This window comes from Drosophila innubila (assembly GCF_004354385.1).
Source record: "Drosophila innubila isolate TH190305 chromosome 3R unlocalized genomic scaffold, UK_Dinn_1.0 2_E_3R, whole genome shotgun sequence".
NCBI classification, from domain to species: domain Eukaryota; kingdom Metazoa; phylum Arthropoda; class Insecta; order Diptera; family Drosophilidae; genus Drosophila; species Drosophila innubila.
Genome location: NW_022995380.1, coordinates 30,433,239 through 30,460,922, shown reverse-complemented (window position 1 = coordinate 30,460,922; position 27,684 = coordinate 30,433,239). Strand labels below are relative to the sequence as shown.

General features: G+C 39.7%; 5 protein-coding genes across 6 annotated transcripts; 3 read left to right on the top strand and 2 right to left on the bottom strand.

The window, feature by feature from the left end:
• Positions 1 to 57: 57 nt before the first annotated feature.
• LOC117791451 (putative uncharacterized protein DDB_G0282129) lies at positions 58 to 7,236 on the bottom strand. The gene is made up of 7 exons (XM_034631213.1): positions 5,205 to 7,236; positions 3,999 to 4,948; positions 2,475 to 2,628; positions 2,291 to 2,415; positions 1,840 to 1,942; positions 1,482 to 1,771; positions 58 to 726 (listed from the first exon to the last, which is right to left on the bottom strand). The coding sequence occupies exons 1-7, from the start codon at positions 6,855 to 6,857 to the stop codon at positions 615 to 617; spliced, it is 3,387 nt and encodes a 1,128-aa protein (XP_034487104.1). The 5' UTR covers positions 6,858 to 7,236; the 3' UTR covers positions 58 to 614.
• A 626-nt stretch (positions 7,237 to 7,862) lies between these two features.
• Positions 7,863 to 8,670, top strand: LOC117791956 (putative lipoyltransferase 2, mitochondrial). The gene has a single exon (XM_034631898.1). It carries the CDS (start codon positions 7,922 to 7,924, stop codon positions 8,606 to 8,608), a length of 687 nt encoding a protein of 228 aa, XP_034487789.1. The 5' UTR covers positions 7,863 to 7,921; the 3' UTR covers positions 8,609 to 8,670.
• LOC117791955 (tRNA (guanine(10)-N2)-methyltransferase homolog) lies at positions 8,638 to 10,567 on the bottom strand. The gene is made up of 4 exons (XM_034631897.1): positions 10,393 to 10,567; positions 9,548 to 10,340; positions 9,290 to 9,488; positions 8,638 to 9,013 (listed from the first exon to the last, which is right to left on the bottom strand). The coding sequence occupies exons 1-4, from the start codon at positions 10,519 to 10,521 to the stop codon at positions 8,662 to 8,664; spliced, it is 1,473 nt and encodes a 490-aa protein (XP_034487788.1). The 5' UTR covers positions 10,522 to 10,567; the 3' UTR covers positions 8,638 to 8,661.
• A 438-nt stretch (positions 10,568 to 11,005) lies between these two features.
• Positions 11,006 to 15,674, top strand: LOC117789838 (eukaryotic translation initiation factor 3 subunit A). Its single transcript, XM_034628984.1, has 4 exons — positions 11,006 to 11,216; positions 11,377 to 12,461; positions 13,132 to 15,277; positions 15,346 to 15,674. Exons 1-4 carry the CDS (start codon positions 11,168 to 11,170, stop codon positions 15,393 to 15,395), a joined length of 3,330 nt encoding a protein of 1,109 aa, XP_034484875.1. The 5' UTR covers positions 11,006 to 11,167; the 3' UTR covers positions 15,396 to 15,674.
• A 1,000-nt stretch (positions 15,675 to 16,674) lies between these two features.
• LOC117790352 (serine-rich adhesin for platelets) lies at positions 16,675 to 26,673 on the top strand. Of its 2 annotated transcripts, none has more exons than XM_034629781.1 (7): positions 16,675 to 16,997; positions 20,528 to 20,664; positions 20,727 to 20,835; positions 21,300 to 22,163; positions 22,612 to 24,650; positions 25,520 to 25,665; positions 25,725 to 26,673. In XM_034629781.1, exons 2-7 carry the CDS (start codon positions 20,567 to 20,569, stop codon positions 25,952 to 25,954), a joined length of 3,486 nt encoding a protein of 1,161 aa, XP_034485672.1. In that variant the 5' UTR covers positions 16,675 to 16,997; positions 20,528 to 20,566; the 3' UTR covers positions 25,955 to 26,673. The 2 variants fall into 2 exon arrangements, with proteins under 2 accessions (XP_034485672.1, XP_034485671.1); XM_034629780.1 differs by having other exon boundaries at positions 21,300 to 22,172.
• Positions 26,674 to 27,684: the final 1,011 nt, after the last annotated feature.

Below are 27,684 nucleotides of genomic sequence, written 5' to 3'. Positions count from 1 at the left end.
TTTAACAGGCGAACGGATATGTTAACAACAATTGACTATAATAAATACGGAAAATAATTATTTGTAGGTTCTCTATATGATTTTATTAACATTTATAATTCGGATGTGTTAGATTTTACATATTTGCCGGAGCATACGTCGTCGCAGGACGTATTTAATTAATCCGTATGCGTTCTATAATTATTATTTTAACTTAGAACTAGACTTGTTTTTGCTACGAGCTAAGCGTGTTAAGCTGTCCGTCCGTCCATAAGCGTTAGGCGGATAGTAAAATATGTAATTTGTAAGAGTAATGTGTAAATGGTAAATGTTAAATGTAAAATGTAGAACACAGAAGTCAACTACTTAAGTGGTAGGCAAATTGTTATCATTTATCATTTATATCATCTATGCACGATAGTACGACGAGTACAACAAAAAAATCATCATCTCTATGTTGAGTAAACATAGAACTAGACGCTGTTCTGAGTGTGTGTGTGTGTGATAAAGGTTATCTTCTATCTATATATCTGTATGTGAATCTGCATCTGTATCTGCATCTGTATCTTTGAGTAGAACTGTAGATTAGAGATTTTAAAAACACTTAAAACTATTCCGAGCAACATTCCGTGATCTCAGTTGCGACGGGCGCGACGACGTGTATTGCTAGCAAAGGGCGTGGCATTGGGCGCACCTGGATGCTGACCGCTGTACAAATTATCCAGAAATTCATGCAAAGTTGCCTCGCTGCAAAATATGAGAAAAAAACGAATTGGTTTTAGTTATTTACATTTTTAATTATTGTCAATTTATATTATATTAAACGTAAGAAAATATATAAAAAAAATTAGGTACAAAAATAATATATTAAAAATTTTAATGAAAAATTTAAGTCTGGTGTAAAGAATAAATCTTAAATTTCAATTCAAAATAAAATTAAGAATTCACAATCTAAATTCAATTTTGATTTAGAAAAACTGATTTTACAAAACTAAAAAAAAAAAAAGTAAATTTAAAATAAATATAAAAAATTAATTTCAATTGTTAAATTGTATTCAGCTCGTAAAAAAATAAATCATAAATAAAAATGTTGAGCAACATTAAGAATTTAATATAAAATATAAAAAATCAAAATTTAGATTGAAATTTAAAAACTTGGCTGTTTTGGGATATTTTATTATACAATATAACTATACAATTAAATATTGTTTTCAAAAGAGCAAATAAAGAAATTAAAAAAACAAAAGAGTCAATTAAATTGGCACTTTAAAGTTATGTTAAAAATTTAAGTGTATATCAAAATTTAAATTAAAATGTAAACATATTTTTATTAGGTTTGGTGCAAAATTATTTGCTGGGATTTGGGAAACCCTTTAATGTGTATTTAAATTTTAATAACATTTAAACTTTAAACAAATTTAAAATGAACAATCAGACCCAAACTCATGTAAAAATAGTGTTTAATATTAATGTTATTTCTTTAGAGGATTAAGCTTGTTTACCTGACACCACTGGCTGGGCCACCAGGATGATGAGCATGCGGTGGTGGTGGTTGCTGATGTGGATGTTGTTGCTGCTGTTGTTGCTGCTGCTGCTGTTGTTGTTGCTGCTGCTGCTGCTGTTGAGCGCCACGCACAATGCGATATTGCACCATATGCGAATTGGGCTCCAGATGCGACAATGCACCCTTCTGGCAGTTGGCCCACTCGGTTATATCATAGACCTTGCCATCCATTAATGCCAAATACTTCCAGCGCAGACCCAGCATGCTTGTTTCCGCCCAAATGTCACCCTAAGTTAATATAAAACATGAGTGATTTAATTATAAATTTATCAAATTACTAAGTAGCTGCTACTCACATCCTTAGCCGAGTGGCGTATCTTACAAGAAGCGCATTCACGCGCCGCATAATGAGGACGTTCGGTCAGTTTGCGAGGATGACGCTGAGCACAGGTGCTGCATCTGTTGGTAGTATACAAAGAAATCAAGTTAATACTCAGTTAAACAGCTGCAGCAAGTAGAAAACACTTAAAAAAAAGACCTTGACTTAATTTAAAATGCATATATGAATTTAAAACTGCATAAATTTGCAGAAAAAGAACCTAAGCTGCTTGAAAAAATATCTAGACAAAAGTAGGACAATTTATAGTCTTAGAAATTCAAAAGTTTAAACAGACGACTCGACTTTTGATGCTGCTCAAGTTTACAAATACTTTATAGAGTCTGCCACGCCTCTTTTTCTCCGTTGCACACACAGCAACGACTGCAATATAGCCTTGTGCTGTAAGAGTAGCGGCTATGACAACTTGCCTTATTGTATTGGCCGCCTCGGTCATTTTGGTTTGCAGCTGCGACAGCAAATCATGCAGCTCCGTCCACGCTTTCTCCGCGTGCAGTGCCTCGGCAATGCTTTGGTCATAGGCAAGGCGATTTTCCTGCAGAAATAAATATTAAATAAGTTGGATGATACTTCAGTTATTTAAGTACAACTTACCGGTTCACCGATTAACTCAAATGCACGCTGCAACACCTTGAATGCCTCCTCGGCGCCCGCCTGCTTGTTCTTGTCCGGATGCACGAGCACCGCAATTTTCTTATAGTGCTTACGTATCTGCTCCTGCGGACTGTCCGCTGGTACGCCCAATATGCTACAAGTAGGGTTTATAAATATGTCATTTGGTTTGTTAAATTTGAAGATACCTAATATTTATGTAAGAAAAGCATCCATAAACGGAATCATAAATTAGGACAAAAATTTTGATTTAAGCTTTCATAACTTTGTCAAAACTGAACCGATTCTAATGCGGAATGTCATTTTGATCATAATTTGGCCTCTAAATTCATTCTGCATTTTAATTTTAATAATTCCGAAAAAAAATTATGTTCCCGATAAATTTTCAGTTTTAAGGCACAGGGTCTCCCCTTTGGATTTTCGAAAATTCAAAATTTTAAATCTCAAGTTTTTACTTTTAATCAACTCCTTATATCGTAATTAGTATGAAACAACACTTTAAACTTGATTCTGAGACCTTTTATTTTTCTGTAAAAAATCATGTGAAATCGGACAAAAATTTTGACTTGTAAAGTTGCTTAGTCAAAGATTTGACCGATTTCAAACTGTCATAACTTTATCAAAACTGAACTGATTTTCAAACGGAATATCATTTTGATCATGATTTGGCCTCTGAATTTATTCTGCATTTAAATTTTAATAATTCCGAAAAAAATTTTGTTCCCGATAAATTTGCAGTTTTAAGGCATAGGGTCCCCCCTTTGGATTTTCGAAAATTCAAATTTTTAAATCTCAAGTTTTCACTTTTATTCAACTCCTTATATCGTAATTAATATAAAACAACACTTTAAATTTGATTCTGAGACCTTTCATTTTTCTGTAAAAAATCATGTGAAATCGGACAAAAATTTTGACTTGAAAAGTTGCTTAGTCAAGGATTTGACCGATTTCAAACTGTCATAACTTTATCAAAACTGAACCGATTTTCAAACGGAATATCATTTTGATCATGATTCGGCCTCTAAATTCATTCTGCATTCAAATTTAATTTATTAAAAAAAAAAAATATTTTATCTCTAGATCTTGGTTTGACTTTAAGGCATAGGGTCCCCCCTTTGAAATTTTGAAATTTCAAGTTTTCACTTTTAATCAACTCCTTATATCGTAATTAGTATAAGACAACACTTTAAACTTGATTCTGAGACCTTTCATTTTTCTGTTAAAAATCATGTGAAATCGGAAAAAAATGTTGACTTGTAAAGTTGCTAGATCTGAAGACGAACCAACATCCAGCTGTCATAACTTTGTAAAACTATTCAATCAAAATTTGATCTCTAAATTCAATCTGCATTTTAATTTCATTTATTTTCCTTAAAAAAATGATTCCTTCTAGAACTTGGTCTCGATTTTAATGCAAAGGTCTGTTCTTTGTTTTCTCAATTTTGGAATTCTTGGTATTATTTGCTCAATTTGCGCTTGTGATTGTGAGTGGATGAATACACTCACCTGTAGGCATCCTTGCCCTTACAGTTCAGAAGCGAGTACATGGCCTCTTCGCCCGTCTGGGGCAGTCGTCCCGTCTTGAAGGCCTCGGCACTTGCCTCGGGCGGCTTCCGCTTGTAGAAGCGTCTCCAGAGTGCCCAGCGTGAGTTCTTCCGAAAGCGGGCATCGAAGCGTCGCCAATAGTTGCGCCACCAGAGGCTCGGCTTGCCCGAGTTCTGCTTCAGCTCCTTGTGCAGCTGGCGGGCATAGGCGACTCCAGCGACATAGGCCATGGTGAGACGCTCATAGGCCATGCTGCAGCCCAGAACAACAATGTCATAGACCAGATAGAACAGCCAGGTGAGCAACTTGAGTGTGTAGATCCACCAGGTGTGCAGTATCCGCTTGGCCAGCTCATAGTTGCGATTCGAGGCAATCCCATGAGCCGGAGAATTGGATGAGGCGTAGTTTCCGCTGCGATTCCTTTTCGAGGAGTACGAATATGAGCCAGAATTCGAGCTTAAATTCGCATTCGAGGTTGAATTCGAATAACGTTTGGTTGAAGTTGAGTTTGCATTGTTGTTGCTGCTGTGATTGTGGTTGTTGTTGCTGCTGCTGGAACCAGTTGTTGCTGTGTTGTTTGAGTAATTTGCATTGTTGCTGTTGCTGCGATTGCCTCCATTGTTGTTGTTGCTGCTGCCGTTGTTGTTGGTCTTGCGAGTTGAAAAGTTTTGGCTGTTGCTGCTGCTGCTGCTGCCGGAAGCATTGTTGTTGTTGTTTGGCTTGTTGTCGCTGGTTTTAGTCGCATATCCATTCAGATTGTTGTTGTTGTTGTTGTTGAGTTTCAGCTGCGCAGGTCGCTTTTTATCCGGCAAAGATTTCATCGGTCTCAGTGTTGCCTGTTGCTGTTGTTGTTGCTGCTGTTGTTGTTGCTGCTGTTGTGGTTGTTGCTGCTGCTGCTGCTGCAATAGAGGCTGTAATTTTATAAATAAATACATCAGAAACCGTTAATATATAAGTATTATACAAATTATAAAATTAACATTATTTTTATCCACTAATCTAAAAATAACTTATTTCCAAATCCGAATAAAAAAATTATAAAAATTAAATTCGAATACAAAAATCCGAATTTTTTCATTTTTACAAAAACCAACTTTTAATACAGGGTATCCTACTGTCGAGCGTGTACAATAAATAATACTTGTTGTTGTAATTGTGGTTGTTTACCATTTGTTGTTGCTTATGTGTTGTTGCTTGATTTGACTGCTGTCGCTTCTTGCCACGATGTGTTGTTGCTGCTGTTGAGGCTGTTGTTGTTGTGGTTGTTGCATTGCCTGTTGCTGCCGTGACATCCTTGAGCTCATGCAGTGGCGATCTCTTGGCATTATTCCGCAACTCTCGATTGCCATTGCCATTTCCATTATCCTCCTTGCGTCTCTGTGTTGCATGTCCGTTCTCCAAGTTGTTGACAGTGCGCGACTCGCCAGCAACATTGCTGTTGTTGTGGGCGAGCATGTTGCCAGGGCTGCGCAATGTGCTGCTGCTGCCCTTGCTGAGGACATCCGAGTAGGACATGGGCATCGGTTTCACTTCGGCAACAATGCGTTTCTTGCCCTCAACCATGCCAGGCACAACAATTGCTGCTGTCTTCTTTATGGCAGTGGCTGTTGTTGCTGTTGCGCCAGCAGTAGCAGCAGTTGCTGCTGCTGTTGTTGTAGTAATTGTTGTTGCTTTGGCATGCACTTCCAACGGTTGTGGAGACAGCAACTGTTGCTGCTGTTGCAGTTTGACAGGTGTTTGTGGTTGTGTTGCAGCTGCAACAGCAACTGTTGCTGCTGCTACCTGTAGATTTTCAGGCGCTTCGCCAGCAAATTGTATATAACTGGCGCCAGTTAAATTGGGCGACCAATTGTTGACGAGGTTGTTGATAAACATGTTGGCGTTGTTGCTGGCAGCAACATTGGAAGTAACAGCAGCAGCAACATGAGCAGCTGCATCATCAAATTGTGGAAATTGTGTTGCTGCTGGTGGAGGTGGAGGTTGTTGTGGCGGTTGCTGTTGCTGCTGCGGTTGCTGTTGTTGCTGCTGTTGTGTTGCAATGCTCATTTCGGGCTGTGGCAGCAACGGATTTGTGGCAAACAGCTCATAAAGTTGCGTCTGCATCGGTGGCGTTTGTTGTGCTGCTGCTGTTGTTGATGATGCTGCTGCTGCTGTTGTTGCTGGCTGTGCAACAGTTGCTGTGGCATGTTGCTGGCCCAGTGTTGCCATATTGATATGCGAATAGTTTGCCGCTTGCTGAGCATAAACATCATTCACCGCATTCTCCGGACAATGATACACCTTGAGAAAGTTGCCGTGACCCACCGGCAACACGGAGTATGTTTCCGGCGGACCAGTTGGTGCCGTATAGGCCAAATTGTACAGATATTCGTTATAGACATGGCCAGACGGTGCTGCTGCTGTCTGCGGTTGCGGTTGTTGCTGGTGTGCTAGAGGATGTTGCTGATGTGCATGTTGATGGTGTGCATGTTGCTGATGTGCATGTTGCTGGTGCGCATGTTGCTGATGATGATGGGGATGTGGATGGGCATGGGGATGATGCGGCGGATATTGTACACCTAAATGCGGAGGCGGTGGTGGGTGTGGCCACAACATAGGTGCCTGTCCCTGTTGCTGTTGTTGTTGCAACAAATGTTGCTGATGTTGTTGTTGTTGCTGCTGCTGCTGCTGTTGCTGCTGATGTTGCTGATGTGCCAGAAAGTTGGCCAATTCGGCACTGTGCGGGGGGGGAGGGGGCAAATTGTGTGGATGATATGTGGCTGTAATCGCCTCATCCTCCACATTGCCCCCCCGCTCATCCTGACGTGTCCGTGTCGTCATTTCCCGCGAACACAACGGGAACAACGCGACTTTCGTGCCAATGCCAGCGCGTTTTTTTTCTCCTCTCCTCCTCTCTTCACCCTTCCACTCTTCTCTTTCACACTCTCCTCTTTTTCTTTTCTCCGAGTCCTATTAGAATTACATGCGTTTGTGAGTTTGCATTTACAAGTTGCTGTCACTTGTTGCAATATGTTACGATACACACAAATAATAAATACGTTGCTTCACTTTTGCTCTTTTTTGCAATAACTTTTAACACAAATAATATATTATGCTTGCGTGTGTGAGTGTATGTGGCAAGAAGAACATAAATGACAATCACAATTAGCGCATACAGGGGTGGCAAATCAAATCATATATCGATTATATTCAACTGCTGGTATTATTTGGCGTATTTTGTGAATTAAGTGCAATTAAACTTCAACTTTATGCTTTAAAAAATGTTAATTAAACTTTAATTAATTTAAAAGTATACAGCTTGAAATTTGCTCAACAAATTTGGCTAACATCTTTACTTTCTTTAAGTTGACAGCACTGGTTGACATTGCTGTTATGTGAGGGGTAGTGTGGAGTAAAAAATAAATGATTAAAAACGGTCATTGGCGCGCTATTTAAATTTTTTAGTCATAAAGCAATAACTTGGCAAATAATTAACTATATAATGAAAATTTTTAAGTTCGTAATTTGAAGAGACAAAAGGTGCCATTTTTATATGTATGCTGGGAGTTTATTGTGTCCCAAGAGGAGTTTAATATAATTAAATCCAAAAATTTTACAAAATCCTAAGATAAGTTCTGCAAAAAGTTAGCTTTGAAATTATAGAAGTTGCATATTTTGATACATTTTGGAAATTGATGACAATCTGAAAATGGGCTTAAGATCTGTGAACCAGGCTTGCCAGCGCGTTTTATGTGGCAACACGACTTCTAAAACAAGTTGGCAGCACTGCAATTGCATTTGGCGCTCAGCTGTTTCACCTCTCATCAGTTGATTGCAATACCCGCAAAATTTAGGAAGATGAGAATTTTGTTGAATTGCTCAAAATAACAATAAATTATAACAATATGTCAGCAATCAAACCACTAGTAACTGTTGTGCGCGCTGGACGTTTAAGTTACACAGCCGGTCTGCGACTGCAAGAGCAGCTGTCAAAACAAAAAGTTTCGGATTTTGTAGAATTTCGCAATTTCCTGCTGCTTCTGGAACATGATCCGGTGTATACAATAGGCATACGTACCAAAGGCTACACAGCAGCGGATGAGCGACGATTACGCCAACTGGGCGCCGAGTTCCATCGCACAGATCGCGGTGGTCTCATCACATTTCACGGTCCTGGCCAATTGGTTGCCTATCCGATCCTCAATCTGCGTCAATTCCAGCCGAGCATACGCTGGTATGTGGGCACCTTAGAGCAGATGGTGATTGAAACGTGTCGGCGAATGGGCATACCCAATGCCAGCACGACCAAGGATACGGGTATTTGGGTGGGTGATCAAAAGATTTGTGCAATTGGCGTGCACGGATCTCGTTACGTCACCACACATGGCATTGGTCTCAATTGCTCGACGGATTTGCAATGGTTTGATCACATTGTGCCCTGTGGCATTGAGGGCAAGGGAGTCACATCGCTGACCCAACAGCTGGGCAGGCACATCAGCTTATCCGAGGCAACTGCAAATCTGCTAAAGAGTTTCGCCCAGATCTTCGACTGTCGCTTGCAGGAGGAGCAAAAGGAACGAGTCACAAACTAACAATAAGTTGTAAAAATGTACCACCTTAATATGTTCATTAATTAGAAAATTATTTAGTCGAAGCGAGCTTTGTTTAAATCACATTTCTTGGCACGTCCATCAATCACGAGTTTCCCTCGCATCTCCATCTGCAGTCGTCCCTCCTCCCGCTGTGCCGCCTTCCGCATGCGACGATCCTGACGCGACTCCAGTGTTCCATTCGTATTAAAGTAGCGCTCTCTAAACTCCTGTGTGGACTCGGGAATCTGTGTGGAACTACCATTTTGGTTAGCTGTCTCACTGTACTCCAAGCACTTCTCATAGGTGAGCAGACGTCGTGCTGTGTTTCCCGCCAGAAGCTGCTCCGAATTGGCCACTAGCCGGAGGTGTGTGTGTTGTGGCAGGATTGATTCACTGTAATCCTCGCTAAAACAATTGAAAGGATCAACATTATTATATACGAAATTTCTCGAATTTAGCTGTTTTTTTTTTAAATGTCAAAACCAACAAAGCTTTATTAAAAATTGTCTCAGCTATGTTTAGTGAAAATTTCAACTTCCTAGGTCTTATGGTTGCAATATGGTGCAATGATCAGTCACTGAGTCAGGACATAGTGTTTTATATATATAGATTTTAGACTTTTTTTGACATTTGTTTTATATATATAGATTGTCGAATTTTTTTTTTTTTTCTTGGACTTACCGATGAAAAGGCAACCAGCAAACGAGGCGACCGCCTAGTTTCAAATGTTTGGCGCCAAACTGCATGAGATCCGTGTACAAATGCTGCAGGGAATAGTGTGAGGTTGAGGGATAATGCGCCATATCCGCCGTGCGAGTGTTTTCCTTAGAGTTGGACTTGTTCTCCACCTTCTCGGTGGCCTCACGAATACCATAAGGAGCTAACAACAGACAAGTCTTTATAAGAAAAGAAAAAAAGTTAAAAATATTGATCACCTACGATCTGTAATGATGCTGTCGAAGCGAATCCTTGGATGCCAGAGGGGATTCGAGAAGTCAGCTACCACGACATCCATATAGCGATCCTCACAACCGTACTGCTTGAGATTGGCACGTATGCTCTCGTCCTTCTCCCGCACCTTTTGGCTGATGCGACTCGGACGACAGCGGGCATGGACCATCATATAATCAATGTCAGCTCCGAGAACATATCCTCCAAACTTGGCAGCACTTACCAGCAAGGAGCCAGTGCCCACGAAGGGATCGAAGACGAGGTCACCATTCCGGACCAACGCCTGGTTGGCCATTAACAGACTCAACTGTGCATCCATGCTGGTGTTCCCAATGAATTTACGCTGCTTTAGCGACAGCTGTTTAATTAAATGTCTTTGTCCTTGGCACAACATGCGTCCAAATACAATATCCTCTGGCTCGGCGGGCACATCGGTGGGATCCAAGCCCCAGAATTCCAAGTACCACCATTCCACGTGTGGTTCCTTGAGATTAACAGCGCCTGCGATGGGTAAATAATCCATGGCCTCGATTTTATCAATCTTCTGCCGCTGACTAAAATGTTTGTTGTACGTTTCCACTGTCACCCTAAAGCTGTCCGCACTGAAATACTCCGAGAGTTCCCCTCGATTCCTGTCCACATGAGACTGCAATCTCTGGTGGAATTCCGGCATTGTGTTACCATGTGTATGCAGCTCAATTATTGATCGCAGTGCCACAGATCGGGAGGCGTACTTCAAAGCAATCTCTTCATTCGGAAATTCCACCAGCCAGAAAGGTTTCTATTAATTACATTTATTATTTACATATTCATCAAGCAGTCTTTTTGCTTACCAATCGATTCTCGTTAATATGCCTAAACTCAAGGCCGAATAACTTTACAATTGACTCGAATTCAGCTACTCGAAAATCCACATGCTCTTGGGCAAACCAAAGTATATACTTTTTCCAAAACTTTGTCATTTTACAAATTGTAAATATTTATTTATTTAGTAGCATGTGCTGTCTTGAAAGACGTTGCCACCGGGAACAAAAAAGTTGTCATTTATTTTAACGTTGCCACCCCTAGAGTTCTGATCGCAAAAATTTTTTTATATTTCCTCTTTTCTAAAATAATCTTGGTAATTTATTAAATTTTCAAATTTTTCTAGAATTTATGTAAGAATTTTGTCAAATTTTTTATATATATATTAGATTTAAAATTGTCTAATCTTACCCCAGCGATTGACGAGCCTCCAACATTTATAGAATAATTTACCTTTATTTCAACTAATTTCGAATTTTATTTGTTTAGTTAGCATTGATCTCACTGTGTTTTTAAGCAATTGTTTGTCGTTTAAATTTGTGAATTTAAAAAGCGCGCATTTGCGCGTGATTATCGATATACAACTGGACGTTTGTAGTCGATAGTCGACAACTTCGATATACAATATTTTGCATGCAACTCTGCGTGTCATCGACTCGGTCATTTAACATTAATTTCGGAGGCGCACACGTAGGCAAGCCGAAGATTTTAATAAATTTTCCGCTACAGCAAGCCTCAAAGCTGCCTAGCATTGTGAAAAATAGAAGTTAAGGTGTCCGTGCACTAAATTGTTATCAAGTAAAAATGGCGCGTTACACTCAACGTCCGGAAAATGCGCTGAAGCGAGCCAATGGTAAGTAGCTGAAAATTTTTTCCATGCGGCTGCGAATGAGCTGCCCAAAAAGAAATGTCAAAAGTGGCAATCGCACAAATGTGTCACAAATGCCGGCGTGACAATGTGAATGGCAAATTTAAAGCGTTTGTTTTTTTCTCTTTCTATTGCTGTTGTGCAGAATTTATTGAGGTGGGCAAACCGTTGCGTGCCTTGGACACGCTACAGGAGGTGTTCAGGAACAAGAGATGGAACTATGCCTACTCCGAGACGGTCATTGAGCCGCTCATGTTCAAGTATCTGTACTTGTGCGTGGAGCTGAAGAAGTCGCATATTGCCAAGGAGGGTCTCTTCCAGTACCGCAACATGTTCCAGCTGGTGAATGTCAATTCGCTGGAGAATGTGATTCGTGGTTATTTGAAGATGGCCGAAGAGCATACCGAGGCGGCTCAAGCGCAATCCTCGGCAGCTGTCGCCGTGCTCGAACTGGATGATCTGGACAACATTGCCACGCCGGAGTCCATTCTGATGAGCGCCGTTTGCGGCGAGGATGCTCAGGATCGTTCCGATCGCACCATTCTGCTGCCGTGGGTCAAGTTCCTCTGGGAATCCTATTGCCAGTGCTTGGAGCTGCTGCGCGTCAACACGCACTGTGAGGCACTGTATCATGATATTGCTCGCATGGCTTTCCAGTTCTGTTTGAAGTACAATCGCAAGAGCGAATTCCGTCGCCTGTGCGACAAACTGCGCAAACATCTCGAGGATATCTGCAAGAGCAGCAATCAGACCACTGGTGTGTCCATCAACAAGGTGGAGACGCAGCAATTGTGCCTGGACACTAGGCTATATCTGCTCGACTCGGCCATACAGATGGAACTGTGGCAGGAGGCCTACAAGGCCATTGAGGACATTCACGGCCTGATGGCCATGTCCAAGAAGACACCGGTGCCCAAAACCATGGCCAATTACTACCAAAAGTTGGCCATGGTCTTCAGCAAGGCGGGTAATCAACTTTTCCATGCAGCCGCTTTGTTGAAACTGTTCCAATTGACGCGGGAGCTGAAGAAGAACCTCACCAAGGACGATCTGCAACGCATGGCAGCTCATGTCCTGCTGGCCACGCTCTCCATTCCGCTGCCATCGGCTCATCCGGAATTCGATCGTTTCATTGAGGCGGACAAGAGTCCGCTGGAGAAGGCACAGAAGCTGGCCGTCCTCCTGGGTCTGCCCCAACCCCCAACCCGTGTCTCGCTTATACGCGAAGTTGTAAGTACAACCGCATAGAGAATCATTTAATTAAACCCTTAACTTGTTGAAGAATCAGGTATATTCATTGTAGTGTTTATAAATGGCATAGTCAATATAGTCATCCGTCTTAATCTTAATCTCAGAGTCTATGAGAGCTAGAGCAACCAAATTTAGCACCTAGAATTCCTAACCAAATCATATATATATATATATATGTCCTGTCTCCCTCCGCCTCTGCGATTCTCTCAAATATAAACATATTAATGTAAAAAACTACACAATATTCACAGTTTTTAAGCTAGAGCGCTCATTTTAATGTTGTACAATCCCTTTTATAATCATTAATTAAACCTGTTAATTTCATGAAGATCGGTGTAATATTATTTTAGTTATATAAATATAACTTTAGTTATGGCTGTTTTGAAACGGTAAAAACTCCCGAACAATCACAGTTTGAAAGCTAGAACTTTTTTCTTGATGCAAAACATGCTCTTTTATTATCATTACTCAGCCTTCTTAATTTTATTAAGATCTCTTGAATATAACTTTAGTTATGGCTGTTTTAAGTTTTTATTATTATTTTTTTGATAGATTAAAGTACATTTAAGTGAAGTAACGGGTATCTTATAGTCGGCTACTCGACTGCAACTGCTGCTACTAGTTGTTAATGCCTTTATCCCCATTTCAGGTGCGTCTTAATGTGCCCAATCTGGTGTCGGATGAGTTCCGCAACTTGTACAACTGGCTGGAGGTTGACTTTAATCCTCTCAACTTATGCAAGCGCATTCAGTCGATTGTGGACACCATTGAGAGTGGAGTGGACGGAGAGACGGAGAATACGCTGCTGGCACCTTATATACAGTCTCTCAAGGATGTGACCGTCATGCGATTGATCCGTCAGATATCGCAGGTGTATGAGAGCATTGAGTTCAAGAGATTGCTGGAATTGGCTCCGTTCTGTAATATCTTTGAGCTGGAGAAGCTGCTGGTGGAGTCGGTGCGTCACAATGACATGCAGATCCGCATCGATCATCAGAAGAACAGCATCTACTTTGGCACGGATCTCACCGAGAGTCAGCGGGAGTATCGTCCCGATGGACCTGCCCTCCAGTCGATGCCCTCGGAGCAGATACGCTCCCAGCTGGTCAACATGTCCACTGTGCTGACTCGGGCCGTGTCCATTGTGTATCCGAATCGGGAGCGGGATCAGCGCGCCAAGTTGCGCACTCAGATGGTGCATCACTATCATGAGATCAAGGATCGCGAGCATCAGCGCATTCTGCAGCGCCAGAAGATCATCGAGGATCGCAAGGAGTTCATCGAGAAGCAGAACAATGCTCGCGAGGAGGAGGAGGCACGTCGTCACGAGGAGGAATCCCGCAAGGCGAAGCTGGCCGAGCAGAAGCGCCTGGAACAGGAGCAGGAGGAGCGCGAACGCAAGCGACATGAGAATGAGATTCAGGCCATCAAGGAGAAGAGTCTCAAGGAGAAGGTGCAGCAAATCTCGCAGACAGCGCACGGCAAGAAGATGCTCTCCAAGCTGGATGAGGAAGGCATCAAGAAACTCGATGCCGAAGACGCATCGCAGCGAAAGGATGCTGCTCAAGTCGCAGGAGGATCGAAGCGATCGTATCCCGATCGCGATGAGTACTTGGATGCCCTCAAAACCGAACGTGCTTCTCTCTTCGTGGAGAAGCTCAAGAAGTTCGACATTGCTTTGGCCGAGGAGCGTAAGAAGCGTCTGGCCGATCGCATTGTGCGTCGTCGCGAGGAGCGTCGTCTGGCCTTTGTGCGCGCCAAGGAGGAGGAACGCTTCCGCAAGGAGGAGGAGATTCGTCATGCGCGCGAGGCCGAGGAACGCGCCGCCGCCGAGGCACGTCGCCTGGAGCGCGAGGCCGAGGATGAGAAGCGTCGTCAGCAGTACGAGAAGCAGCGTGCCAAGGAGGAGGAAGCCGAACGCAAGATCCAAGAGGATCGCGACCGTCTCGCCCGCGAAGTGGCCGTCGAGCGCGAACGCAGCGAAAAGGAGCGCGATGTCTGGCGTCCACGTGGCGGTGATCGCGATCGTGAGCGTGATCGTGGCAACGATCGTGGCGAGCGTCCTGGCGCAGCAGCCGGTGGAGCTGGAGCTGGTGGTGCCAGTGAGTGGCGTCGCAATGCGCCACCAAGTGATCGCAATGATCGCGATCGCATGGATCGCCCCGAGCGTGGAGATCGTCCCGAGCGTGGTGATCGTCCGGAGCGTGGCGAGCGCAAGGATAACGAAGGTGGCGCCGACTCCTCGTGGCGTGTGCGTCGCGAACCCGACGCCCAGCGTGGCGGAGCTGGTCCGGAGCGGGGCGAACGTGGAGCCGGACGCGATGCTCCAGCCGGACGTGATGACAAGTGGCGTCGTGGCGGCGATCGTGATCGTGTCGGCGGCGATCGTGATCGCGATCGTGGCGGTGAACGTGACCGTGAGCGTGGTGATCGTGATCGTCTTGGCGGTGATCGTGATCGCGATCGTGATCGTGACTCCTTCCGCCGCAATGATGGACCACGACGTGATGACGATCGCGATCGCGGTGGATTCCGTCGCGAGGAGCAGCCACAACGCGACACTGGAGGCGGCAACTGGCGTGATGCACCACGTCAAAGCGATCGTGATCGCGACAATCGTCGTCCAGCCGGCGAGCGACGTGATCGTGATCGCGATGTGCGTGGAGCAGGGCCGAAGGAAGGCGGTGCTGCAGGCGGCGGAGGAGGAGGTGGTGGCGGCAACTGGCGCACTGCACCCGCTCCACGTGACGAGAAACCCGCTGCTCCTGCCAAGCGTGAACAGCCACAGGACAAGGGTGAGTCCTGAATAATACAAATATCACTAAATTTGTACTAATATATATTTTGATCTCTCGTTTAACAGAAAACAAAGCCGGCGATGATGGTGAATGGACAAGCGTAAAGCGGCGTTAAATAACATATATTCATCTTTCTTCCGAATTGTCTGTCTTATAAACACAAACAGCAAATGTAACCGTACCCATTTTTTATATATACACACAAATATTATACATAATGTACTGAAATATGTGCTCTCTTATGCGCCTCTCGCTCACACCAATTGTAAAATGCTTGGCAACATTTTTGCAAAAGTCTCAGCAGCTAATTTAAATAATTATCCAAAAATAAATTGCTGAAGATGGGTGCAATATTAAAGTACATGGTAATAAAACTGTTTATCAAAAATAGTAACTATTCAAGTGTTTTACATATAAATTATTTATTTAACTGAGTTAAATCGAATCAGAAAAAAGTTGACGAGAAAGTAACGGTTTTTAATAGAATAGATTTGAATATAGTTTTGGTTAAAATTGTGTGGAGTTTTTGGATTATTTAAATAAAACTATGCTACAAAAATTATAGAAGTTGTCACCTTTATTATATCCGTTACTTAAAAATAAGTAAAAGGGGAGATTGTTTTATCTAATTTGTTTAATATATAATAAGTAAATAAATTTAAATTGCGCGCCAATATTACAGTGGCGCAACAGTTTTGAAACGAGTGGCATCATTGGTTCCCACAACAATGTACATTTCCATGGTCACTGTTAAGTTGGCTGTTAAATAAACAACTGCAGCATAAAACAGTGACAACGGTCACATTCAGAATAGAGGTAAGAGTTTCTGACTTTTTTGCGAATCGATATAATCGATGACGATAGCGTTGCTAAATTTAAATTTTAGGGAATGCAAATTGCAAAATAATAATAAATTTATGAAAATGTCAAATTCGATATTATATAAAAAAAAAGGTAAACAATGAAGGTTTGAAGTTCGCCACCGCTTAGGGAGTGAAGTTATATATATTTTTTGCAAGTTACTATTTTTGACATTTTACTTACATGGTACGACCTGCCAGATCGGAAAATGTTGCTGTGTGGCAATCTTTTGAGCCAAAAGAGTGTTTCCTCACCAGTGCTGCTAGTTTTTTTTTTGAGGATAAAATAGCTGTTTTGACTGAAATTTTAAAATGCTTTCCATTCTTAACTTGTTTTTGTGAGCACTTTTGACAGTTACAAAAATATATTAACAGCAAAACATGGCTGAGAATATATTTAAAATATACAGATTACGGGCTAATAGCAATTTTCAAATGTTTCTAGAAAACGAACTTTGAAAATAGCCAGAAGTAGCTATAAAATAGCTAGGCTGCCAGCAGTGGTAACAGCTCTAATGTTGAAATAAATTTGTTCCCCGCGGTTTGCGTCCACGTGAACAACATTTCAGCAATGTGATTCATAAAATTATTAGATAAAAATCCTATAAAATCCGTGTGGTGTATGCCAAAAAAATTCAATTAAGCTCATTTGTAAAATTAAACAACTCAAACGTCGTTTGTCTTCAGTAAACGGGATAATTTAAATATTGTATGCGTTGGCGTTGCAGACGCGGCGCTCAACATGTGAGGTTAAAACAGAAGACAAACAGACAGGACAGCAACAAACAACAAGCCAATTAAACAGTGACTAAAGTAATAAACATTGCAATTAAAGTGTTGTGCAGCATACCCCTAAGGTAATTAAATCGTTTTTGTAAATCAATGACAGGTGTTTGAAACCCGATCTACAAAAAAGAAATAAAAGAAAATTCACATGAATTCGTTTCGCATTTATTTATCGTGAATACAGCTTTCTAAACAAAACGCTGTACTAGTGTGTGAGTGTTTGGGTGTGAAATGTGATAGTAGAGTTTAACAAAAAGGAAATAACGTATAAAGATTTGTTGTTAAGCATTGTACATATAGAACGACACACACACGCACACACATCCATATTTAACAAAAAGCACATGGTGCGGCGGCGGCACTCACACACGCACGTGGTCGCATCGTCGGTGTTTTAACGTGCGTGTGTGTAAGTGTATATGTGTGTGGTGTTTGTTGTTATTGTTTTGCTTTGACAGCGATTTGTTTAAAAAGAAATACATGTGCATGTTAATAAACATAAAATACGCATTAGATATATTTAAAATGTCCAGCTTCAAATCTTGCCAAAGACAGTGATCACATTTTAGCGGCATCTAAATAAAAAGAACAACAACAAAAGCAGCAGCATGTTGCTTGATAAAAACGTGCCACGCTGGTTTTTGCCGTTCCCTTTTGTGCAATCATTCGGTGCACTTTTGTTGGCGTTGCCAACTTGTTGAATATTGCGCGCCAGTTGTACAAAAGTTATCGATTTTAAATTCAAGTGCACGTGTATCATAAAAAAAAGGCTGCAGTTATTGGATAAATAAAAAATTTTTGCAGCAATTTAAATAAAAACATAAAAGAATGTTGTATGAATAAATTGATACATGTAAATATATATTAAAACTATATATTGAATACTGCTTGTCAGTTTGTTGAATGGTATTGAATTGAAATAAAAGTGCACGTGCAGAATAAAGAATACTGAAGTAACTGGATAAGTCTATCTTCAATATAAAAAATATATAATAATATATTTATGAAGAGTATCAAAAGAATGCTGAAGTAATTGGATAAGTCTAACTCCTACTAACTCCTACTCTACTTCCGACTCACACATTCACTTTCTCACTCATTGAAAGCATTGCACAGCCCAAACCATAAGAACTAGAAGGCTGACATTTTTACACAGCATAGCTGAGAAGATAAATAATAAATAAAAACAAAGAAATGTTGAATTAATTAATTGATTGCTGTAAATATATTGTAGTTGCAATTTAATTATATTTTGTTGGCTGCTTTTGAAGCAGCCTTTCTCGTGTGTCAGTCATATCATGTTTATTCCGCATTTGCTCAAGTATTTCTTCGCGATGCTGACGCAGTTGCTCCAGTTGCTGCTCCACTTTGTCGAATGTACCAGTTTTAAGGAAAATACATAGCTGGATAAGCACATTTTTGGCCTGCAAATCCTTGAGCTGGGCGGATAACTGAGCATCTGTGCCGGTGAGCACAAAATACCCTGTATTACCAATCACCTTGACGGGGGTAGTCTCATCGGTTGGTGACACCTCTAACTGTTGCATGACCTGGAAAAAGTTTTGCTTATTGGGCTTGGATTTGGGTTTGGTTTGAGTTTCTCCAATTGCTCGACATGTTGTATTCAACAGCATTTTTTTGAACTCCATTTTAGACGAGTTGGAAGTCTGAGATGGAGCTGCAATTGGTCTAACTTGATTTCTGACATCATTAATAATGGTTTTAGTCTCTGTTTTAATTGCATTTTGACAAGGATTCACTTTATTCAAGCTTTGTAATTGCCTCTTCTCTCTTTCTCGCTGATTTAATGCCATCAATTGATCAAATCGCTGCTTGTGACTTAATAAATTGCAATCTACACAATTCTCCTCATCCTCATCAAGTTGTCCAGGTTCGGATCCAGTTGGATTCCCTGGAACTCTGAAATTCTTGCAGTTTTTCTTCTCATTTGCACGCTTCTTTCTGGCCATGAGTTGTCGTAAAACCACCTTGCAGAATTCACAATTACAGGGCTGATTTTTATCACTTGGAGCACCCTCGATAATAATCTTCCTCTTGGTCTCATCCACATTATTGTTGGCTGGATTTATCGACGACGACTCCATTTGTGTTGCGGATTGTTTATAGTTGATTTTCTTGTTGAAAGCCTTTGATAGTTTCTGGATTTTGGTAATTGTTGCCGCGGCTCGACGTGTTAAAGTCTTGCTAAATGATCCCGCCTCCAATCGTGGCACCGGAAATCCCTCTCCTACCAATTGGCTTGGCTTGATTCTCATTTTGTTCTCATCGGCCAATGATTGCAATACCATTTTATCTGGCGTCACAATTTGTTCATTCACAATAATTCGCACAGTTGTTTTTTCCACTTCCGTTTCCGCTGCATTCGCCACCGCTGCATCCGCCACTTGCTGTTCCGCCTTGACCTCTGGCTGGAGAGTACTTGTTGTTTGTGGTTCCTCGTTGCTCACCAGTGCCTCCAGATTCCCTTCGAGTGTCTCAATTGGCGGCATCTTCTCCTCTCGCTCCTGCAAATGCTTTCTGGCCTCAGCCGCTTTGCGCTGACGTCGTGTTATCACCTTTTTGGGCATTTCTTCAACAGCTCCAACTCCTTAAACTGTTTTGTAAATTTTGAGAAATTTTATAAAATTCAATTTGGCTTTTTACTTGCACACTTTGAAGTTTGACATGCAAGTCATGAGTTTCTTTGACATTTTCTTTTCAATAAATGAACATACAGTGAAAACAACATTTTATCGTACACTCAGTTTTTAATTGTCTGTCAGATTTTTATTGTACAAGTAATTGTTATTTTTAGTAGATGTTGAGAACAGTTATAATGGAATAAAATGATCAACAATGGTCAAGGAAATCAATTAAAACAACCAAAATTTATTAGTACACTTATTTAAACTTTTTACACCCTTATTTTAATTTGCTATATTTTAAAATTGTGTATTTAAAATATTCCTTATATATTATTAAATCTTTTTTTGTTATGCTATGTTAAAAAAAATATATTTTTTATTTTTATAAGTCAAGTGTACAAATAAATATTTTTTTCAGTGTATAAATTGTCGGTGTAAAATGTCAATCAAAATATAAATTTTGTGACAGTTGCAAATCTTAAATGTCAATTGAAATTTATTTTCTTTTACATCTTTTTGACTGATTTTAGTTGCAGCTTAATAAATGAATGGTAAATAAATCAAATTTCAATTGACATTTAAGAACTTAATTTTTTTAAATTAGTAAAAAGGATTTTATGCAAAGAAAAAGACTTTCATTTATACCAAATACAAAATAAAATTGACAAATCATAATGTGAAATGTCATTAAAATTCTTAAACTCTTTTCTTAAAAAGTACATACAGTTTTCTAAAGTTATTTTAAGGGGAAATGTGTCTATCATACCCCATATTGGAGAAGTTTTAAAAGCGGATAAGAATCATTAAGAAACCAGAACCATTTGTTTATTTAACGTCGACTAAGAAGAGAATTTAAATAGAACTACAAAATAAGAATGTTAAATTCGCATTTAATTATGTAGAACCAATAATAGTTAAATTATACAATTAAATTAAATATTAATTATATTTTACAGTTCTCTAACAGTTCTGCACGCACAACTTGAATTATTATTATGGACTCACGTATGCTGAATGTGTTTCACGAGGATCCCTTTGAGGGGAACTTTGTCAAATATGATCCAGAGCCCAATTTCTGGTCAGCCAATGATGAGTACGTCTTAATGTTTTAAAATTGCTCATTTACTTACAATTATTATGTAAATCTGCACACAGACTGCAACTGACGGACACGTTGAATGGCATTCTGCCCATTCCGCCCACAGATGAATCGCTGCTCAGCCAAAAGGAGGCGGAGGAGCAGCTGCAAAACAGTAAGAACTTGGTAAGAAGCTCGATTTCCTAAAGGAATTTTCACAAATCAAATTAAAAGAGTATTTAAATGTGGGAATAAATATTCTAAATAGGCAACTTGAAGTTAAAAAGTAAAAATGCATTTTGCCGTTTTATTTATTTAAAAAAAATCTAAAATCAATTGAGTTTTGTATTTGCACAATAAATTAAAAAGCAAATTTAACCGTAGTCTGAAAAAAAAAAACCAATTTATTTACCTTAAAAGCTTTTTGTATTGAAATTTTTAAATGTATTCTCTTTGTTTATTATTTTTTGATTAAATTCAGACTTAATACTTTGTGTCACCTTCTTACAAAAGAATTGTGCATTTGCATGATTAAATTAATTAATTAAATTTGATCTTTCTAACTTGCTTTCAATGTATTATTGATTTAATTTTCTAGATATTTTTTCATTGTTAATTTCCAATCATTAAATGATTCTCTTTGATTGCAGCTCATCTACAGTGACTTTGTGGATCAGCATTTGAGTGATGATGCCAATGTGCTCAATGGACAGGTTTACAGGGCGATCACAGACAGCGAAGTGGAGGCAGCCTATGAGCAACAGCGTCACTTGAGTGCGTTGATCGATTCAGACGATGAGGATGCGAATGAGGATCATGCTTTGCGTGCTGTGGAGGATGATGATTTACAGAGTCAGTCAACGTTTCGCACACGCACTGACAGCTCCTCGATTGGAGATTACGAGTCACATTCGAGTGACTACGATGATGATGATGACGATGATGATGAGATTGTGCAGATGCCTGATGAACGTCTGCTGTCAACGGATGCGTTTGTCTTTCAGGATGAGCGCAAGTGTCGCACATTGAGCACGAATACAGTGAACTCGGATGCGGATGCCCTTGGACTGAACATTGATGTGAATAACTTTGATTTGGCTGATTTCATTACCAAGGATGATTTTGCCGATAATCTAAATACGCTGCATAAAAGCGCAAAGAAAGCAGTTTCTGTTACAAATGAAGCACCATTGATATTACCTCCAGCTCAAGTTTCAGTTCCAGTACCAATTACAGTACCAACAAAAGCTCCTATAGCTCCCACCAAATCCAAATCCATTGAAAAACCAATCGCAGCGCTGCCCAAGCCGGTGATTATATCATCCAAGAGTCGTGACTCCGATTATGACTCGGATTCCATAATTGATGTTGAAACCGTTGATGTCATCGATGTGGATGAATCCTTGTGGACAGCCAAACAAGCTGATGAAACTGAAACTGTTGTTGCCGCCGAGGATCTATGCTATGTGGACAATGTCAAGGAGGATCCATCCTGGAGTCCCAAGCAAAACAAACGCATTGAGGTGAGTATTTTAAATTTAAGACAGAGATCGCAACACTTTAGAAATCATAAAAATTATGGAATAATTATAAAATTTCAATTGTTATTAAAAAATCATCAAAAAATATTATCAATTTGTATTAAAAATATAGATAAATGACTATCAAAAAGTAAAAAAAAAAGAAAACTAAAATACTTTTAATTGTGGTATTTTTGGTCATTTTCGACACGTTAATTAAAAAATAGCTTATGTTAAATTAAAAAAAAAAGTTATTCTAAGTACTGTATTAAAAAATAATATGTAATTTGCTATTCATAATTTTGTAATCAAAAAAATAATGAGTAATTTCAAATCCACGAGAAATTATATTTATTTTATAATATCTGTTGACTGTTATTTGCGATCTTTGTTTACATAGTTGAGTTAAAGCATGTTAATCATACTCCTGTCTTCCACACAGCACAATCAACTGGCAACCAAGACAACAACAACAACAACAGCAACAACAGCAGCAACAACGACAACAACAACAGAAGCGGCAACAGCTGCTAGTACAGTGAAGCCCAAGTCGAGCAACAACATTTGTCTGGTGCCCAACAAAAAGCAATGTGACTTTTTGAAGCGCAAAGTGGGCGTCAAATCGTCTGGCGGTTTAACGGCCAACAAGTCCAAAGTGTCGGCCAAGAAAATACAAGAGGCTAACAACAAAAACACAGCTGCTGGCAAGCAAACAACAACAGCAACAACAACAACGACATTGGCCAAGTTAACAGAGACAGCGACAACAACGACAACACAGCCGTTTATGGGTACAGGACTTGGTTTAGGCGGCAAGAATTTGGCACTGCTTAAACACGAACGCGAACGGGCAATTGCTACTGCCACGCCCACTCTGCCAACGCCCACTGTGAGCACGCCTGCGCCAAAGCGTAAGCTGAATCTGGAGGAGTACAAGCAGCGCAAAAGCGGAGCAGTTGGTGTCACCAAACAGACGCCTGTGCCCGTCAAGCAACTGAAACTGGATGGCAGTAAATCACAGCAACCACCTAGAGAACAACAACAATTGTTGCTGCCACCACAAAAGTCGCCACAAAAGGCAGCGATAAGCAGCATTGTCAACAGCTTAAAGTGTGCAACGAGTCAGGGCACAGGAGCAGCTGGAGGAGCAGTTCCTGCCACAGATCCCATAACAGTGGCCAAAAACAAAGTGTTACGCATGCTGGAGTTGAAGCGTGCACAACAATTGAAAATCATCGATTCGCGGGTGACGGCAAAAGTGCCAAAGGTGACAAAGTTGCCGCCTTTAAAGGACATTGTCAAGGATACATACTGCATGGAGCGGGATATGGCAGAGGAGGAGGCAAACAGTTGTACAGTTAATAAGGTTAATAAGGCCCAAGGTGACTATGAGGAGATTATCATTGTGTCGACCAGTTGTAATACGGATATTACGATACCGCCACAACAGGCGAGTGTGGCACTCAGGGATCACAAGACCACGCCCTCATCCCGTTCACTCTTAAAGTCCTCGGTGCTGTTGTACAACATGTCGCAGAGTAGCAAGGACATGACCAATTCACTGATAGCCAGCATACAGAGTGAGGTGGTTAGACAAACCAATTGTGTGGCATTAGTTGCAACAACAACAGCAACAGCAGCAGCAGCAGCAACAGCAAGTAAACAGGATAAGAAGGAGCAGCATGGCGAGGATATGGTCATCATGCATCTGGCCAAGAATCGTGTGCGCAAGCGCATGATCTCGATGGGCACTCAAACGGATTTGCAACCGGAATTTCCACTGCTGACGCTGCCAACGACGCGACAGTCGCGTGAACGTCGTCGTCGCACTTATCGCAAGCGCAACACGACCGCATCCTCATCCTCATCCTCATGCTCATCCGCCAGCAGCATTGCCTCGTTTCGTTCACGCTCCCGCTCCAATTCCAATTGCAATTCACTGGAGCGATTGCGTCAGCTGGATGTGACAGGAGCAGGAGCAGCAACAGTTGGAGGTGGTGGCAGTGTTGGTTGCGGTGGTGGTTACTCCTCACGCAGCACACATCGTCATCGCAGCTCGGTGAGCTCCTCATCCTACTCGGAGGAGGGTGGCAAATATGAGCGACAACAGCGTCAGCGACAACGTCGCACCAGCTACAACAAGAAACGCTCGAAAAATCTCGCAAAACGGGACAACAACAATTGCTCCTCCACGGCATCCGAGTTCAGTGATCGTGAACGCAGTCGCAGTCCGCTGAGACGTTCCCGTTCCCGTTCACAGTCACCAACTGCCACGCGCAACAACAACAACAACAACAGCAGCAGCAGCAACAACAATCGTCGTGGATTTGTGGATCGCAATGTTTCACAGCCGGCGGTTGAGGAGCGTCGCATTGTCTATGTGGGCAGAATTGAGACGGACACCACAAAGGAACTGCTGCGTCGCAAATTCCTACCCTACGGCAGCATCAAACAGATAACCATACACTACAAGGAGAACGGGTAAGTTGGCACACAGATCTCAGATGGATTTCACTCTGCGAATAATCCTAAGAATAATAGAAACTCTAAAATATAATACTCTTAATTCGCAAATACATATTTGGAAATCAAAATTCAAATACACTTCATAAAGAAAATCTAAACTAGGAGCACAACATTTTTAATTGAAAAAATTCTAAAGTATAATAATTATAAATACAACAAAATTGACAGAAAAATTAGAAAAACAAATTTAGGAAATAAATAATTGAAAACCAATATTTGAAAAATTTTAAATTAAAATTTGTTTAAAATATTCGAAAGTTAAATATTGAAAATATGGGAGATCAAAAAATTCGTCTAAATAATATCGGAAGTTTTTTTGTACATTATTTTATCCAAAAATATCCAAATTTTGTTTAACTAAAATTTGTTTACTTAAAATATGGGTACTTATAACTAGCAAGTATTTTCGGACAGCAAAATTTAAAAAAAATCTTGATTGAAAATTGAAAAAGATGCAAAAATTTTTAGGAATTCAATATTAAATATGTTAAAAAAATGTTTACAAATAATACTAATAATGATAGCAAAATTAGAGTGAAGATTTAGTTAGAAAAAGATTGGGATTCAACTTAGAAAACTTGTTAATATAAAATTAAAATTAAAAAACCAAAATTGGTAGATCAAAATTAGTAAATTAAAATAAGAAAAATATAATCAGAATATTTAAAATTAAAAAAAGTTTTTGAATGCTTTTCTGCTTTGAATTTCCAAGTTAATGTATGCTTTTTTTCCATAAATGCTGGCTTTTAATTTTATTTTTGGTTTTTTTTGACTTTGTTTTTTTTTAATTTAACTAAATTCGTGTACAATTTGTATTGAAACAGCATGAAGTATGGCTTTGTGACGTTTGAACGTGCGCAGGACGCATTCACAGCCATTGACACGAGTCCTCGGGATGCGCAAATCAACATGTATGACATTAGTTTCGGAGGCAGACGCGCCTTCTGTCGCGCCTCCTACGCCGATTTGGGTGAGTTGAACTTGAATTGTCTAGCGAAATTGCAATTAATTAATTAAATTAATTTACAGACAATGCTGGCATCAATAATTATCATTCGTACGTGTTTCCCAAGGCAGCGCCAGCTGCTCCACCGCAGGAGGATTCATTTGAGGCATTGTTGCTGAAGGTGAAGGCAAAACTCAATGCAGGCAAACCTGCAACAACAGGGGAAGCAGCTACAACAACAACAACTACAACAGCAGAAGGAGGCAACAACAACAACAACAACAACAACAATCCGACCAATGGTCAAATTTGACATCTTTACTGCAATCAGCTAATTGATGTATTTCTATATTTATGATTTGCCAAAACAGAATTTTGAGTTAACACCAAGAATCGCAACCTATTAATTGTTTAGGAATATATACATAAAGAAATATATATGTAGATATATAGACCATGAAGTTTCTAACCGTACAACCGAAAGCCTGATTATCAACCATAACGTTTTTCATAATTTATTACCTACACATAGTTGACAATAGCATTGAAAACAAACAAAAGAAAACAAAAAACAAGAAGAGAATTAAATTAAATCGACAACAGCGAATTGAATAACAAATAGAAAATAGAAATATATGGAAATTAACAAATGAAATTGTGATAAACGCGTAATGCATACAAAGTCATTGATTATTGCATGTAAGTTAGAAGTCAATAAAGCATAAACCACAACTTCAACAACAACTAGCAAAAGCTATTGTAAAAAACAAATAAAAAACAAAATAGTTGATGTAACATTGAAGTTTATATAGCCATAAAGTAACAACCGAAGCAGAGTCAGAGACAGAGGCAGAGAGACAAACAAATAGCAAAAATAATAACTGAATAATTAAATAATTAATTAATGAAAATATCCATGCATCATGTATAGGAAATATATAAATAATATATATGTGTTATGTATTATCTGTATAGAGCACTATATAGAGAGAGGGCAAAGGGCACGCGCATGTTGCATGCGACGGTCACAAATTAAACTGTTGATAACTAAACTTTGATATTAGTTTGTAAAAAAAACTGTACGTACATAATGTAATTTTAATTTACTGCATATGATTTAATTTTTGCTATAGCAATCAACCACAAATCAATCAACCTATCAACCATTCAATCAATACAACAAGAATTAGAAGCTGATTATAATTACAAATAAATTGCCTAACTAATTAATTTCAACCACAACAATTTATAATTATAATTTGGCATGTTTTGCTTAAAATCATTTGAGAATTACTACAGGGAGTTCACTTAGGAAAAGCAAATTTGTTAACTAATAGAATATAATTTAAAATTCACTCTTAAGCCAGCTATTATATTTAAATCAACTACTCATTGTACTTTTCTCTTTATAAGTTGATTGCCAAACTCCCTAAGCAAATGAAATTTTTGTTAAAACCTAAAAACTCTTTAAAAGATAAAAATTGAAAACCGTTTTCATATTATAACTTAGCCTAGTAGTTGGCTATAGAATTGTTTTAAGTTTTTGTACTGCTCTTTGGATAATTTAATAAATGCGCTAGTTCAGCAAATTGAAATAAAAACTTTTAACTTTTATTTAATAATACCTTGTATTAAAATTCCAAGCACGTTTCTCTTCGAATTCGTACTCTTAACGCTATCGTGAACCTGATTGATTCTGAGACCTTTAATTTTTCTGTAAAAAATCATGCAAATTCGGATAAAAATTTTGACTTGTAAAGTTGCCAGATCAAAAGTTTGACCAACTTCAAAATGTCATAACTTTATCAAAACTAAACCGATTTTCAAACAGAATGCCATTTTGGTCATGGTTTGGACTCTAAATTCATTCTTTATTAAAATTTTATGTATTTCGTGGAAAAATTTACTGTCCTCTGGATCTCGATTTCAATGCTAAGGGTCCCCCCTTTGGATTTTCGAAAATTCAAAATTTTAAATCTCAAGTTTTCACTTTTATTCAACTTCTTATATCGTAATTAGTATAAAACAACACTTTCATGTTGA